Here is a 15104-nt window from a genome sequence, read left to right on the forward strand (position 1 = left end):
TGCCCATGCCCTCCCTAGACCTGCCACACCCTGGGTGTCCTGTGCCCTGTGCCTGCACATTCTTCTCACTTTTAGCAAATGCCTTCCCCGTGTCTGAGGGCCTCTGGACCCTCCACTTAATTCTAGGTGACAGCCAGCGAAACTGAAGCCAGTTCTGTTCTCAGCCTGGGATCGGTTACCCTCTCCCACCAGGTTTGGATCCGGCCTGGTCGGTCCTGGGGTGCACAGTTCTTTACCCAAAGATCGTATCAAAAGCCAGATGGTGTTTATGCCGAATGACATCCCCCACAAACACATGCTCAAGTCCTCACCCCAAGTACCTCAGAATACCACTCTATTTAGAGACGGGGTCTTTAAAGATGGAATGAAATTAAAAGGAGGCCACTGAAGTGAGCCCTGACCCAATAGGACCGGTGTCCTTAAAAGAAGAAGCGATTAGGACACAGACACACACAGAGGGGCAGTCATGTGAACACACAGGGAGAGATGGCCATCTACAAGCAGAAGAGAGGGCTCAGGAGAAATCAACCCTGCCCACACCCCCAGCCCAGACTCCTCGCCTCCCGCACCTGTGAGCAATGAATGTTGTTAAACCACTAGGTCTGTGGTACTTGGCTTCAGCAGCCCCAGCAAGCTAATACTGATCAGACAGACACAGAGGTTGAAAGTTCAGGGCATATTCAGGCCACAATGAGAAACTCATTGTTTCAGGACAGCAGGAACCGTAAGGGATGATCTGGACCTCACAATGCCACCTCCAAAGGCATCACCTGCATCGCATTTGCCCCTGAAGCAAGCCAATGCACGCTCACACCGGGTCCAGGCCTGCGGAGGCGGAAGGCGGAGGCAGCACTCACCTCTCTCTAGGCAGCTGGTGGTTGGGATTGTGGCGGCAGCGGACGCTGAGGCCAAAGAGCTTGCGGGCGGTGCGCTGGATCTTCTGCCGTTGGGCCTCCATGGAGCTCTGCAGGAGCTTGTAGCGGTTCTGCAGGTCCCAGTCGTTGCCCCAGTGCTGATGGATGCTCCCGATGGTCAGGAAGTGGTTGCTGGGCAGACGCTTCATAAACGATTTAAACTCATCTGGCAGGAGACAAAGGCCAGGAGAGAAGGCTGAGCCTGCAAGCCCCAGCTGAGGTCTCTCACCAAGAAAGTGGGCCTGCAAGTAACACTGACTGGCCGGAGGCCCAGGGAGCAGGGTGCTCGCCTGCTCGGCTCCCGGGAGGGGTGCAGAGGCCCCGTGTCAATGGGAAGGCTCTTTGGCTTTGCTGCTCCAGGAGGGACCCTGCATCCTGCTGACGACAAACTTGTGTCATCTGAGTGCCACCTGGATAGCAATACCCACATATCACATGTGTTTTTATTTACTCAGAACCCATTACACCCAATTTTTGTCCAATTCTACATAGGAAACCACGTGCCTCCAGTAGGATGGGAGCTATAAAAATAAGTATGATGGAAGCAATGTTAATAAATCCTAGCCAGCCCTAACTGGTTTGGCTCAGTGGATAGAGCGTCAGCCTGCAGACTGAAGGGTCCCAGGTATAATTCCAGTCAAGGACATGTACCTTGGTTGCAGGCACATCCCCAGTAGGAGGTGTGCAGGAGGCAGCTGGTCGATGTTTCTCTCTCATCGATGTTTCTAGCTCTCTATCCCTCTCTCTTCCACTCTGTAAAAAAAATCAATAAAATATATTTTTAAAAAAAAATAAGTTCTAGCCAGATATAGTGCCCTGCTGCATGACCAAACCCCTGTACCTGCTCTCATTCTGAAATACAGAGAAGTAGCAAAGGGTCGATAGGTGTTAAAAGCACATTTGCACCACCTTCTCTCCGATGTGGTCTTCAGGTGTGACGGAGAGCTGAAAGGATCCGCCTCCCCACTGTGGAACCTAGTCTAACGGGAAGTCGTGTGTGCATGCCATCTTATGTCAAGTCCCATTGGGGTACTCCAGCTTAAGAGATGGGAACCAACTCCAGAGCCTCCGGGAAGATCTAAGCATGATGCTAAGTTTCCCAGTGTCAGCAAGAGCTACGACTTGACACAGACTCGGAAATTATCTGGGTCAGCCCTCTCGCTCTGCACACAGGGCACTGCAGTGCACAGTGAGGGAAGGACTTTCTGGAGGTAGAACAGCCCGTGAGTGCCACAGGCGGGACTAAAAGCAGAGCTGCTGTTTTCCCATCCAATTCCTACCGGCCTGCTGCGGCGATGCCCCCTTCAACTTTTGGAAAAAATAAAGAATTAAGAGGTTATTTTTTTTTTACAGGAAAAAAGGTAAAGTGATTATATATATCATCCTAAGCCTAATATTTTCACTTTATGCTACAAAACCTACAAGAAAATTTCAGGTATAATAGGCATTCATTTTATTTTTAAAAAATGCTTACATAGCTCTTTGTAAGCATCAGGCTCAGTCTTAAACACCTAACACATATAAGTGATTTTTTAGCAAACCTGTGAAGTGAATGCTTTCAGTGCGCCCTTTCATAAGAAACTGAGGCACAGAGAAGTTCATTAACTTGTCAATGTCACACAGCCAGTAATAACAGATTCAGAGCTCTAGACTGTCTCCAAATCTGATGCTCTAAGTTAACATATAACACATACTCTCTATGCAAAAAGAGGATCGTGGGAGAAACAATGAAATAAAAGGTGCTAAAAACACGCGTACAGGAAACCCATTTCTGACTCCAGAACTCGGGCTCCTCATTCCGGGCAGCCAGACGTGCGTGCCTGCAAACTGCATCTCACCACCCACAGCTGTGTGACCTTATTCTCTCAACGCTTCAGTGTCTCCATCTGTCAAGCAGGTATAATGCATCTAATTTAAATGTAGAGAGGGTGACATGGAACCGTATCAGCCTAAATAGCTCCCAAATCCAAAAAGTGCTCCTGGGATTGTTGCGGGACATGGAAAGGATAAAACAGGGCTGCACGGATTGATGTGTTCGGTGCACAGGCTGCAGGCAGGGCACTGGGCTCCCCTCTGCTGCTCTCGCCAGCCCAGTGCTCCTCCCATGGAAGACACACAGCTTATCCTATAAGCACAGCTCATCCTACAGACACAGCTCATCCTACAGACACAGCTCATCCTACAGACACAGCTCATCCTATAGACACTGCTCATCCTATAGACTCAGTTCATCCTATAGACACAGCTTATCCTATAGACACAGCTCATCCTACAGACTCAGCTCATCCTATAGACACAGCTTATTCTATAGACATAGCTCATCCTATAGACTCAGCTCATCCTATAGATACAGCTCATCCTATAGACATAGCTTATCCTACAGACACAGCTCATCCTATAGATACAGCTCATCCTAGAGACACAGCTCATCCTATTGACACAGCTCATCCTATAGATACAGCTCATTCTATAGACACAGCTCATCCTACAGACACAGCTCATCCTATAGATACAGCACATCCTATAGATGGTTCTGCTGACCTGTAGGGAGGTAACAGTCCTTTCAATGAACCCAAATTTGGGTCAGATAAGAAAAAGTAATTTAAACATTAAGATGATTTACTTTCTTGACTAAAAGTGGAAGATTCCCTCCCAGCAAGGACAGGCAGACCCCCATCTCTGTGTGTGAAGTTGGCCCTGTTTGACCACCAACACTCCCTGTCCATCAAGGCATCAATGGCGTTTTACCTTTGGCTGGTTGAGAATCCTTGGTATTACCTGGTGCTGGCTCATTAAGGCTACAAGCTCAACATGAGGAGGAAAAGGCACAGACACAAGCCACACGTGCATGGGTGGGTGGATGCATCTGTCTCAATGGGGAAAAGCCTTTTTCAAATGGCTAAGCATGCAGTACCTAGAGTGAATACAAGCTCCAGCGGGGAAGAGCATGGCACCAATGACTCCCATGGACCCCCCAGCTCACTCTGCAGCATCTCAGCTCTCTTGTTCCCTCACCCAGCTGCCCACTCATAGTAGCTGCTTTTCCTTGGGTATAAAGATTCTACTCTAAAGACCCTTCCTGCTCATGCACATGGCTGCTGTTCCCCTCTGCTGATTAGCAATGGGGAGAATCTCTTTGCAAAAGCATTTAATCAATTGCTTCTTTTGTTTGAGGCCAAATAGTCATCGCCATCCTTTTCCATCCTGATCCCCTCCCTTTGATGCATTCCCAGGACTTTAAATGGACTAATGGGAGCAGGTTCCTAAGGCACCCACAGCTCCCCGGAGCTGAGTGACCTTCTAAGAGCAGAGTCACTAATGCGTCGTGAGCGCTCAGGGCTGGCTGGGAACTCAGAGTTCATGGTAACCAGTGGTTTCTAAACACAGCTCCACGGAGCTCGGCTTCTATTGGAGGTACACAGTGGCTCCGAGGTATGATTCTGTTTGATCAAAGGATTTCTTGGCTACATATTTAAATAAATTCAAAAATTAAACACATAAACATGTCCTCTCATTTATTAGATGAGGGAACGGAGGACTGGGGGAGGGAGTGGAATTAATAAGGTACAAGAGCTGCTGTGAGCACTGGGTTTGGAACCGGGGATTCCATTACCGACTCTGCCATTTGCTATGTAACCCTGGGGAAGGCACTGGGTCTTGGCACCCTCCCTGCTCTACAATATAAGAACACCATTACTTACTTTAATGCAGTTCTCGTAATAGATTTAAGGAATATAAAGTTGTTTTAAAAACAGTAATGCTCTCTCTATATGTCCATTTACTTAACAGATATCTGAGTACAAATTATAGGCCGTTATTTGGCATCTCTTCGTGGAAGTCTCGAGGATTCCCAAGCTTTCGCAGTTTTCTTTCCAAAGCTTGCAGGGTGTTCTAGCTCGGCGAATGGCACCCACATCCATCAAAGTGCCTGACGAATATGCCCAAAAAGAGTTCTGGGGATCTCCTCCAGCCCTTCCTTTCTCAAGCCCTGCTAATTGTCCCTTGTAAACAGCTCAATATCTCTGCACACTTCCCACTGTTGCTCCCTGTGCCATGGTCCTAGTCCACATCACAGGCACATCCCCTAGGTGCCTGGGGTGGCCTCCCATTGGTTGGGTGCCCACCAGACACATGGATCCTGCTCTCCCCGAGTGACCTCCCGGACTCCTGACCATGCCAACCTCCAGCTCTCTAGCTTCTCATTCTCCACACAGATGTGATTAAAATGCCAATGCCTGGCATGGTGATATGATTAATGCCTGGCTTTCCCATTAACCAGAAGCTGTGTGAGGACCAAGATCCAACTTGGCACCTCAGCCAAGTTGTGTTCTTAGGTGACTGACTTTCCTCCTTGGGACCATTGGAAGCAGTGACTTTCAGCTTTGACAGTTGGTGAGTTATTTGGATATCTACATCAATATCTACATATAGATGTGCATAGACATAGACATATATGCACATGTATGTGTGTTTCTTGATTTAGATACACTCACAGACTCAAGGAATTCATACAAATACATTGAACTCTCCATTCTGCAGAGGCATCTTATGTGCTACGTGGCTTCTCTCTCTGTCTTCCAGGTACATCAGAGACATCCATCACAGGCCCACAAACCTGACTGCACTGTTCATTATTCCATCCAGTGGAGCTATTGAGTGCCTACCACCTGACAGCTATGAGACCCTGCCCTGGACTCTCCAAAGAGAAGGGGGGAAGGGGGGCATCAGTGAGTGTTCCCTCCTGGCCACCCTAACCCCAGTGAGACAGCTGCCTTTTTTAGGCTTAGCTCAGGGCCATTTGTGCAGCAGAACTAAGCCAGCTCTCTACCTGAATTCTCCAGGTCCTTGTAAGCCTCTGCCCAGGACTTGGCCATGTTGGCCAGCGTGTACTCCATGATCTGGATGTCAGTGATGGGGCAGTTGCACTGCGGGAACTCCTCGGCACACTGGCATCGGCACTGGCTGTTCTGGCACACGTACTCGCCCTCACCATTGCACATGATGTAGCTCAGGGCCGACTGGACAAACTTCTCTTGCAGATACGGAGGGAAGATGATCTGCAGGCCTGTTTGAGAGGAGCAAGACAGGGAGACGGAAAGGTTAGAAAAGGTGTTTCATTAACAGCTTCCAAAGGTGACGGGAGGAATCTGAAGCTGCTAGCTTCCTCCTGGTGTGTCGTAACCAAAATATCTCGGAGCCTGCCTCCATCCAGACAGGGCATAATCGGCAAGGCCCCTGGCTGCATTGCTTCTACTTAAAACCTCTCAGGTCATGACCTTGGCCATCTCTGAAAGGCAGGCTCTATTCCATTTTATTAGGACTGAGATCTGGTATAATCCTTTTCCATTTGGGGAGGAGAAAACAGACAGCAGAAGATTACTGTTGCATTTTTTTTTTGTTTGTTTTTTTGTGTTTTTTTTCTTTCTTATTTTCTTCATTTCCTTTTCCTTTCTTCAAAAATTTATGAGCCCTATTTATGAAGCACAGGTCCTGAGCTAGGCACTAGGTCTAGGGAGATAAAGAAGACGCGATCCCAGTCTCTGGAGAGTTTACAGTATAATCAACGGGGAAAGACATAGACACACATCATCCTAACACAGCTTTATAGACCTGAAACAGGGAGGGCCGAGGGCCGGGGGAGGTGTCTGGCAGCGAGGACTGCAAATAACCCTGCCCCGAGAGCAGGGGAACCTTTGTAGAGGAGATGGTACTGGGCTGGTTGAAAAGCGAATCAGAGATCATCATGTATAGAGAACAGGAAGCACATTCTGAGGAGGGGAACAGCAAGAACAAAGACAGAATGTGAATGAAATGAGTTTGGCTGGGGGGGGGGGGGGGAGGAGGGGTGAGAGGCCTGCAGTAGGAGAACAGGTTTTAGAGAAGAGCAGATGCCAGAGTGCAGAGATCTTAATCATATGCTAAGGAATTTGAACTTCTTTGAACTTCATTCTGTAGATACTTTGGTGAATTTCAAGGTAAGACTGATAATTGAAGAGAGATATAGTTTCATAAGACCACTGTATCATTAAAAAATAAAATACTAGTATTACTCCTGGCCAGTGTGGCTCGGTTGGTTGGGCATCATCCCATATACCAGGAGGTTGCCAGTTGGATTCTAGGTCAGGGCACATGGTCAGTTGTGGGCTCAATCCCTGCTCGGGGGGCAGCATGCAGGAGGCAGCCCATCCAATTGATGTTGTGCTCTCACATCGATGTTTCTCTCTCCCTCTCCTTTCTTCTCTACAAATCAATAAACTATTTTATATATATATATATATATATATATATATATATATATATATATATATAATAGTTTATTGTTTATATATATAATAGTTTATTTTATATATATATATATATATATATATATATATATATATATATATATATATATATATATATATATATATATATAAATAGTTTATTGTTCTAATAATGAAGAAGCCAGGGCCCACCAATGTGACTGTCCTTTGGTTGGTTATAGGAATAGCATTGTTGACCACAGCTCATGATTTTTTCTCTATAATTGCTAATCAGTCTTATTCCTCAGAGCCAATGGTGGAGAGGGGTTGATTTTTGCATGAGCACTGCTCCTTTAATCTTGAAATGTCGGCATAGCAGGCTATTACTGCCCAGATGGGAGGACAACTTGGGGCTAAATTCGTTCATTAACGTACTTTCACCGGGGACCTTCCTCTGCACCTCATTTGGAGCTGCTAACAGTTTCAGCCACCAATGCATGTTAGCCTAATGGTTTTACTACCCACTGTGTAAAAGAGAGCTGTCATTCGGATTAAAGTTTTATCACTCATGCTTCAGGGACACCCCCTACCCTGTTCGCTGGGGATATCAGCGTTTCTTTCATTCTCTACTTCCCAGTCATGTGTCTAGATTTTTATCTTCCCCTCTCTCACCTTCAAATTATTTTTTAAAAATGAAGCCCCATCATTTCGACTTGTCTTCAGATGACTTCTCAAAAGACTATCTGAGAGGGGCATTGTGGGAAGGAAGCTATTGCCTGGAGCATGCCATATGGTGGGAAACCATAATAAGGTCGGTAAAAGCTGGGCACCACTGGAGTCAGCCTCCTCTTCTTCCTGCCTTAATCATCTCAAACAAGTTATTCCACCTCTGGAAGGCTCCACTCTCTCCTCTATAAAATGGGAATATTTTGAGTACCTACATCAGAAGGTTGTCAGGAGGACTAAGTGAAAGAATTCCTGTAAAATGTCTAGACCAGTTCCTGGCACATAGCAAGCAAACAGTAAATGTTAATGGCTCCTATTTTTGATGAAGATGGTGATGATGTTCCTCCTTTGATTAAAGTCTTTTAAAGTTTCAGCAGAACCTACAGAATAAATTAATAGCTGTCGGTATTTAATCAGCAATAGACAGTGCTGTGGAATCTAATGAAGAAAATAAACTGATGAACAAAATAGATCCAGAGATGCAGAGACATGGAACAGACTGATGAATCTCAGAGGAAAGGTGAGGGTGGGTTGGTGGGGAGAGATTAACCTGAGAACTAGAAGTCTGGTGCACAAATTCGTGTGCAGGTGGGGGTCCTCTGGGTAGCCTGCAGGAATGGGCCGAAACCACAGTCCAATGCTGCCTAAAGCTCCTACCTTCTGCTCCTGCTCATCCCAACCCCACTGTGCCTACTGTGGGCTTGTGCCCAATCAGACCCAATTGGGAGAGACTCGCATTGTAGCAGCAATGCTCACCAGCCGTGAGCCCTGAATCTGGTGCCCTCCCAACAGGAGTGGCCTGCAGGATTGGGCTGAAACCAGCTCTCCAACATCCCCTGAGGGGTCCCAGATTGCAAGAGGCACAGGCCAGGCTGAGGGACCCCACCAGTGCATGATTGGGCCGGGGAAGGGATCACTGGAGGGCTCCAGGGTGTGTCCAGCCCTTCTTGCACAGTCCTGATTGGCCGAACCCCAGCAGCAAGCTAACCTACCAGTCAGAGCATCTCCCCCCTGGTGGTCAGTATATGTCATAGAAACTTGTTGGCCAGTTGACTGTCTGCCCCCTGTTGCTCAGTGTACATCATAGCAAGCAGTTGAGCAGCCTTAGCATATCATTAGCATATTACACTTTGATTGGTTGTTCAGTTGTTCTGCCCTTTGGTCTATTTGCATATTACCCTTTTATTATATAGGATATGCATAGCCCATGGACACAGACAATAGTGTGGTTAAGGCCTGGAGGGTGTGCGTGAGGGGCGGGGAGGGGTCAATAGGGAAAAAAAGAGGACATCTATAATACTTTCAAAAATAAAGACAAATTTAAAAATGAAATAGACACTTTTAGATATTTCACAAGAAGTAGGGTTTAGAAGCCTATGCCTGTTTAGCCGGCGATGGAGGGAGACTATTCAGGAGGGTGGATCCTCCATGAGTATGTCTGGAAGGCGTGCTGGCAGATAGGGTGGTGCAGCTTGGGCACTGAGCTTCAGCAAGAGGTCCATGTGAATTCGAGTGACTGCTCTGAAGAACTTACTTTACAGGGATACAATACGAACACCAAAAGGTGGGCAAGACAAATCAAACTCAGCAGAAAAGTCCCTTCTAAGCCACGTCTACAATTCTTTCTGAGTATGCATTCTTGAGCCATTTTATCTGTCTCGCAATTTTCACTTCCAAAGCAAAATTTATTTTTAGCTGATCCCAATCCCCTATAGGCCGCTGCATCTATGGATTGGGGTTAACTTTCTGTTGCTTAAAGGAACTCTATAGACTATACTCACAGCCCTATTTTTCTAGCTTGCTCATCACTTTCTTTTTCCCTTTTGTAGGGGATAACATATTCTATTCTTGGTCCTAGCCCAAAAGGAATTTGGGGAGAGCATTTTTAGAAAACTGCGTCAAATCGTTTCTCCTTTTGGCAAGGATACAAAAGGCAATATTACCTACCCCACTTAATGCACCGAAGGCAGATAAAGTTTGGGAGTGGGGGGTTCCGGGGAGCAGCTGAAACACAAAACTGGCTGCTCTTTAAAAATGGAAACCCAGGACACGTGAGCTGTCTCTGAGGCAGAACCTCTTGGGCAAATTTGAAAGAGAATAATGAAGACATAGCAATTAAAAAGCACTTTTCTACAAAATGTCATTACTGTTTAAAGTTACATAACTGTTTCTCCAGCAGCGGAGGTTCACACAGCAGTCACCGCCAGAGCCTCTCCCAGTGACCTGGGCCCAACAAAGAGGCCCATTGCTGACCTCCTAGACGGGCGCCTGAGTCCTGCGGGCTTCAATGGGCGTCGTAAATAACTTGGGAGGGGGATTTGGCCTCTAGAAGGACTGTGTGAAAGATATACAGCTGCTGGCTGGGTTGGAATATTCTGTCCCCACAGTTCCCAAAGCCACACACACACACACACACACACACACACACACACACACACGGAAAGAAAAACCGAGGAAATGGGAGAGGGAGAGAAAGGCCATCATTATTGCTAAGCATATAAATTTTGCTTCACAAAACCCAGGAAGGCAATAGTTGAAGGTTTCATTTGAATACCATTTCGCCCACACTGAACATATGGAATTCCCCCCCGCCCCCCAATCACATTATACTTTGAAAAAAAAAATCTTGTTAGACTTTAAAATGGAATGTTTCAGTATTCCCCAGAGAGAATGGGCAATGTAGATGAGAAAACACCCACGTCATCTTCTCACTTCCTGCTTTTTGCCCATTTTCCTCAGACCTCCTTCCCACCTCACGTCCAACATGTACATCTCGCAGTATTTCTTGCATTTTCCCTACAGTCTGAGATAGGATTTCTCCTTCTCTCTGGCACATGGTACAATAGCTCTATCTCCTTGCCTTTCTCCTTCCTCTGATCTCTTAGTAGTCTCTTCTTTATTCAGAACACACCAGGCATCCTGCCCTTTTGAAGTCCCTCCATGTGCCAGTCATGTTATTTATATAGTCTGTGCACTTACCCATCCCTGAGCCTAGAATATTCTTTCCCGGATCTCTGCATGAATGCCTTGTTTTGCAGGCATTCTGACCTTCCCAGACCACCCAAGTTAAAATGCCTCTTCTGTTTTCTTCATAGCATTAGTTACTTACTGAAATTATCTTACTTGTTTGTTCTCATGTTTATTTTTGCATCTCCCACCACCCTCCCCCCCATTAAAAAGTGGGCTTTAAGGGGCAGGCCTTACCCGTCCACTACAGACCTGAATGTAAATCATGGCCAAGCCCAGTGTGAGCTCCATGAACTCATTTGTTAAATGGAAAAAACCACCACCAACAATCCTCTTTTTTTTTTTTTCATTTTTTTAAAATATATTTTATTGATTTTTTTTTTTTTGCCCCCCACCCTCCCTCCCACACATCCCCTCCCTCCCCAGAGTTTTGTGTCCATTGGTTATACTTATATGCATGTATAAAAGTCCTTCGGTTGATCTATTATCTCCCCCAGATCTTCCTCCCCTCCCCGCTGTAATTTGACAGTCTACTTGTTGATATACTGTCTCTATATCTATCTTTTGGTTCATCAGTTTATAATGCTCTTTGTTATCCACAAATGAGTGAGGTCATGTGGTGTTTCTCTTTCATTGATTGGCTTATTTCACTCAGCATGATGTTCTCCAATTCCATCCAGTTTGCTGCAAATGATGAGAATTCCTTCTTTTTTATGGCCGCATAGTATTCCATTGTGTAGATGTACCAAAGTTTTTGGATCCAATCATGTGCTGACGGACACTTAGGCTGTTTCCAAATTCTGGCTATTGTAGATTGTGCTGCTATGAACATAGGGGTGCATATATGCTTTCTGATTGGTGTTTCTAGTTTCTTAGGATATATTCCTAGGAGTGGGATTACTGGGTCAAATGGGAGTTCCATTTTCAGTTTTTTGAGGAAACTCCACACTGTTCTCCACAGTGGTTGCACCAGTCTGCATTCCCACCAGCAGTGGACGAGGGTTCCTTTTTCTCCGCAACCTCGCCAACACTTGTCGTTTGTTGATTTGTTGATGTTGGCCATTCTGACAGGTGTGAGATGGTACCGCATTGTTGTTTTGATTTGCATCTCTCGGACAATTAGTGACCAACAATCCTCTTTTTGATCCCAATGGAAAAAAAACATGTTGCCTCATCTAATTTAGAAGATGCTAGAATTCAAAAGTTTCACAGCTAAAGTAATAAACTTGGGACTCAAATCCAGGAATTCCTACTGAGTTCTGAAACAGGGGAGGGTCCTTCCACATCTCAGTGGGAAAATGGAGACATGTTCCCAAGGCAGCTCTGGCATAGAGTGGCCTCTGGAAGGTTATAGCCTCTCTAAGGTTTCTTGCCTGAGTCGTAAAAATCTAAAGAATCACTTCCAGGGCAGTTATGAGAGTAAATGAGGGGAGAAAGGCAAAAACACCACTTCAACAAGAACCTGGCTATCTTGGGCTGAATGTTTGCATTTCCCCAGTACTCCTATGTTGAAACCCTCACCTCCCCATATGATAGTATTAGGGGCTGAGGAATTTGAGAGGTGATTAGGTCATGAGGGTGAGGCCTCCATGATAGGATTAGTGCCCATATAAGAAGAGGAAAACACAAGAAAGCTCTCTCCCTCAGTGCCTCATTTCATTTTTCCTTCCTTCCTTTATTCCTTTATTCCTTCCTTCCTTCCTTCCTTCCTTCCTTCCTTCCTTCCTTCCTTCCTTCTTCCCTTCCTTCCTCCCTCCTTGCCCCCCTTCTTTCCTTCCTTCCATTTTTTCTTCTTTTTTTCCTTCTTCTTCTCCCTTCCCTTATTTCCATACATATTACTTAACCCATACTATATGCCAGGTACCCTGCCATGATTACAAGGGTGAAGAAGGCAAGCAACTCCCTGCCTTTGCAGATCTCACAGTATAGGAAGGAGACAGGTGTGTAACCAAGCTGCTTGCATGCAGTGAGACCAGTACTGTACCAGAAGCGCAAGGTTGCTTGGGAAACAAGAGAAAGAACATGTAACCCAGGATGAAGTAAGGGTACTCAAAGAGGTTCTCCTAGAAGAAGAGACATGTAGCCAGAGATCTAATGGATTAACAGAAATTAGGGAATGAAGGATCGATGTGTAGAGTCATCTAGAAAATGAAAACAACATGGACAAAGGTCTCAGGTGGTAGAAGTTCCAATTAAGACCCAACTTAGCAATTCTTCTCTGATTAAGGTTCACCTTTTATTTTTCTTGCTTGTTTCCAAGTTCCCTAGAGAAAAGAAGAAAGAGTTCTGATGCCTCAGAGAACATCACAACTCTAAAGGGAAGAATGACACAGAACAGATATCTGTCACTCATTAGGGGAACAGCACTTCTTATAGCAACAAAAGTCAAGAATCCTTGTTCCTTACAGACAGGGAATATATCTGAGATTCAGGAGGGGGAAAAAGAGAAGGGCTCACTGTGCTGTTGAGTTTTGACCACTGGGGTTGGGGGGCCGCTAAAGTAAAAAGAACTTTCAGGGAAACCCTACCTTGGATTCCTGGAGACCTTCCATAATGTTGTCAACACTATTACTGTCTAAAGCAAGCCCCTGATTTAGGAGACTGTACTCAGTGAGGCTGGGGAGCATTTAATTAAGGTTTGGAAAAGAAGACCCAATCAACAAAAGCTAAAAGTGCCCCTAAGACTTGCGATTGTAGTCCTACCTTCCTCTCTGACCCAGATCCTGCTCTTTTGTCAATAAGAAATTCTTAGCCTCTTCTTCCCTCCTTCTACGGTAGTACACAGGGAATTATTGGAGGAGATGCCTCCTACCTTCTAAGGACATAGTGGGGCTATTTCGAGGTTCAAAACTAAAGTACAAAATCCAAAAATAACAGATAAAAAATGCAATTGATAATTAAAACATAGCATCATGCCTGGTCCATATAGCATCAGACCATATTTAATAAATATATTTCAAATATTGACTGTCAGTGATCTATTATGAAGATGAAAGAGAATGCACCTGGAGACAGTAATTATGGAAGACTTTGTGATGTGTGTAGGATGCGGGTAGAGTTTATGAGGATGGCCTTGAATAGATAAAGGGCAACCACTGTGTTCCATGCAGAAGGGTTACCATAAGCAAAGATTAGTATGTGAATATCTCGGATCAATCTAAGCCTTGTTTAAGGCAAAGAACCTATATCTTCCTGTGTTTTCCCCCTCATCTTTGTTTTATTTTAATTTATACCTTAATTGCTGAACATAGTACTGTTTTGGATGGATTCACTCTTTTTCTGACCTATTTTATTAAAAATAAATGCATGATCTCATACAGTGCTAAGAGGAAGAGATAACATACAAGTTAGGTTCTATTTTGGTTGAATATAAACATTTTTCTATCCTGTTCTTGCATCAGACTATGGACCCCTGTAGATACTTCTGAGCCCTATACAAGTTCCAGCTGTTATCTTGTATCTGCTAAGTTCTGCTTGTCAAATTCTGTCTATCTCTGAAAAGCAGGAGGTGGGAAGAATAACAAGGACTGCACCTTTTGCACAAAGTCATCCTGATCCCCTTCCTTGTGAAAGCCCAGGGATTTCAGACTGGCAGATAGAGGACTTTATGGCTCCAACAGCCATTCTGAACTCGAGCGTAATGAAAGCATGCAGGTCAATTACCCATCTGTTTGTGTTTCTATTGCTATGAATTACGGTATCCATTGCTGACAGCTCATTGGAGTGGAATGAAAATAAGACAATAATTCACCGGGTGAAACTGTGCAGAAAGGGCAAAAAGGCTATGATCTCATTCATAAGTTCAGCCCTGTCTCCCTGATGGGTCATTTGCTCTCTGGGAAATAAAGGCAGCTGCTACCTGGGGGAAGAATGGGTGGGTTTTGGTGCCCCCTTCTGGAGAGAGTAACCTTTTGTGTTCCTACATATCCTCACCTCTTCTGTGGAATCATGGAGTAGACTTGGAACCACTGGGTGAAAAATGCAGGGAAGTGAAATTCAACAGGATAGCACCAATGCCTTTTTAACTATCAAAGCTCTGAGGTTTGATGAAACAGGTCGCTTTAGTAGATAGAGGACTCCTTTCTCATCATTGAAAGTGTGCAAACAGAATAGAAAATTGACACAGTAAGAATGCTCTAAAGAACCCAAGTTACAAATGGCTCATGGTAGATTGGATTATCATTAACTCATACTCAGTGTCCCTCCTTGAAGTATCCCCCTTCTGAAAACATTACCCACCCCCACCTTCTGAACT

General features: G+C 45.2%; 1 protein-coding gene across 3 annotated transcripts in view; it reads right to left on the reverse strand.

The window, feature by feature from the left end:
* The window catches only part of BRINP1 (BMP/retinoic acid inducible neural specific 1), a 149559-nt gene that overhangs the window by 24432 nt on the left and 110023 nt on the right, over window positions 1-15104 (reverse strand). For all 3 annotated transcript variants that reach the window (XM_084899979.1, XM_084899980.1, XM_084899981.1), the window contains 2 exons: window positions 5743-5979; window positions 858-1080 (listed from right to left, as the gene is read on the reverse strand). In XM_084899979.1, coding sequence (XP_084756105.1) covers window positions 858-1080; window positions 5743-5979 — 460 coding nt within the window. The remainder of the gene's footprint in view (window positions 1-857; window positions 1081-5742; window positions 5980-15104) is intronic.

This window comes from Pipistrellus hanaki, assembly GCF_964339955.1.
Source record: "Pipistrellus hanaki genome assembly, chromosome: 11".
Taxonomy (NCBI): Eukaryota; Metazoa; Chordata; class Mammalia; order Chiroptera; family Vespertilionidae; genus Pipistrellus; species Pipistrellus hanaki.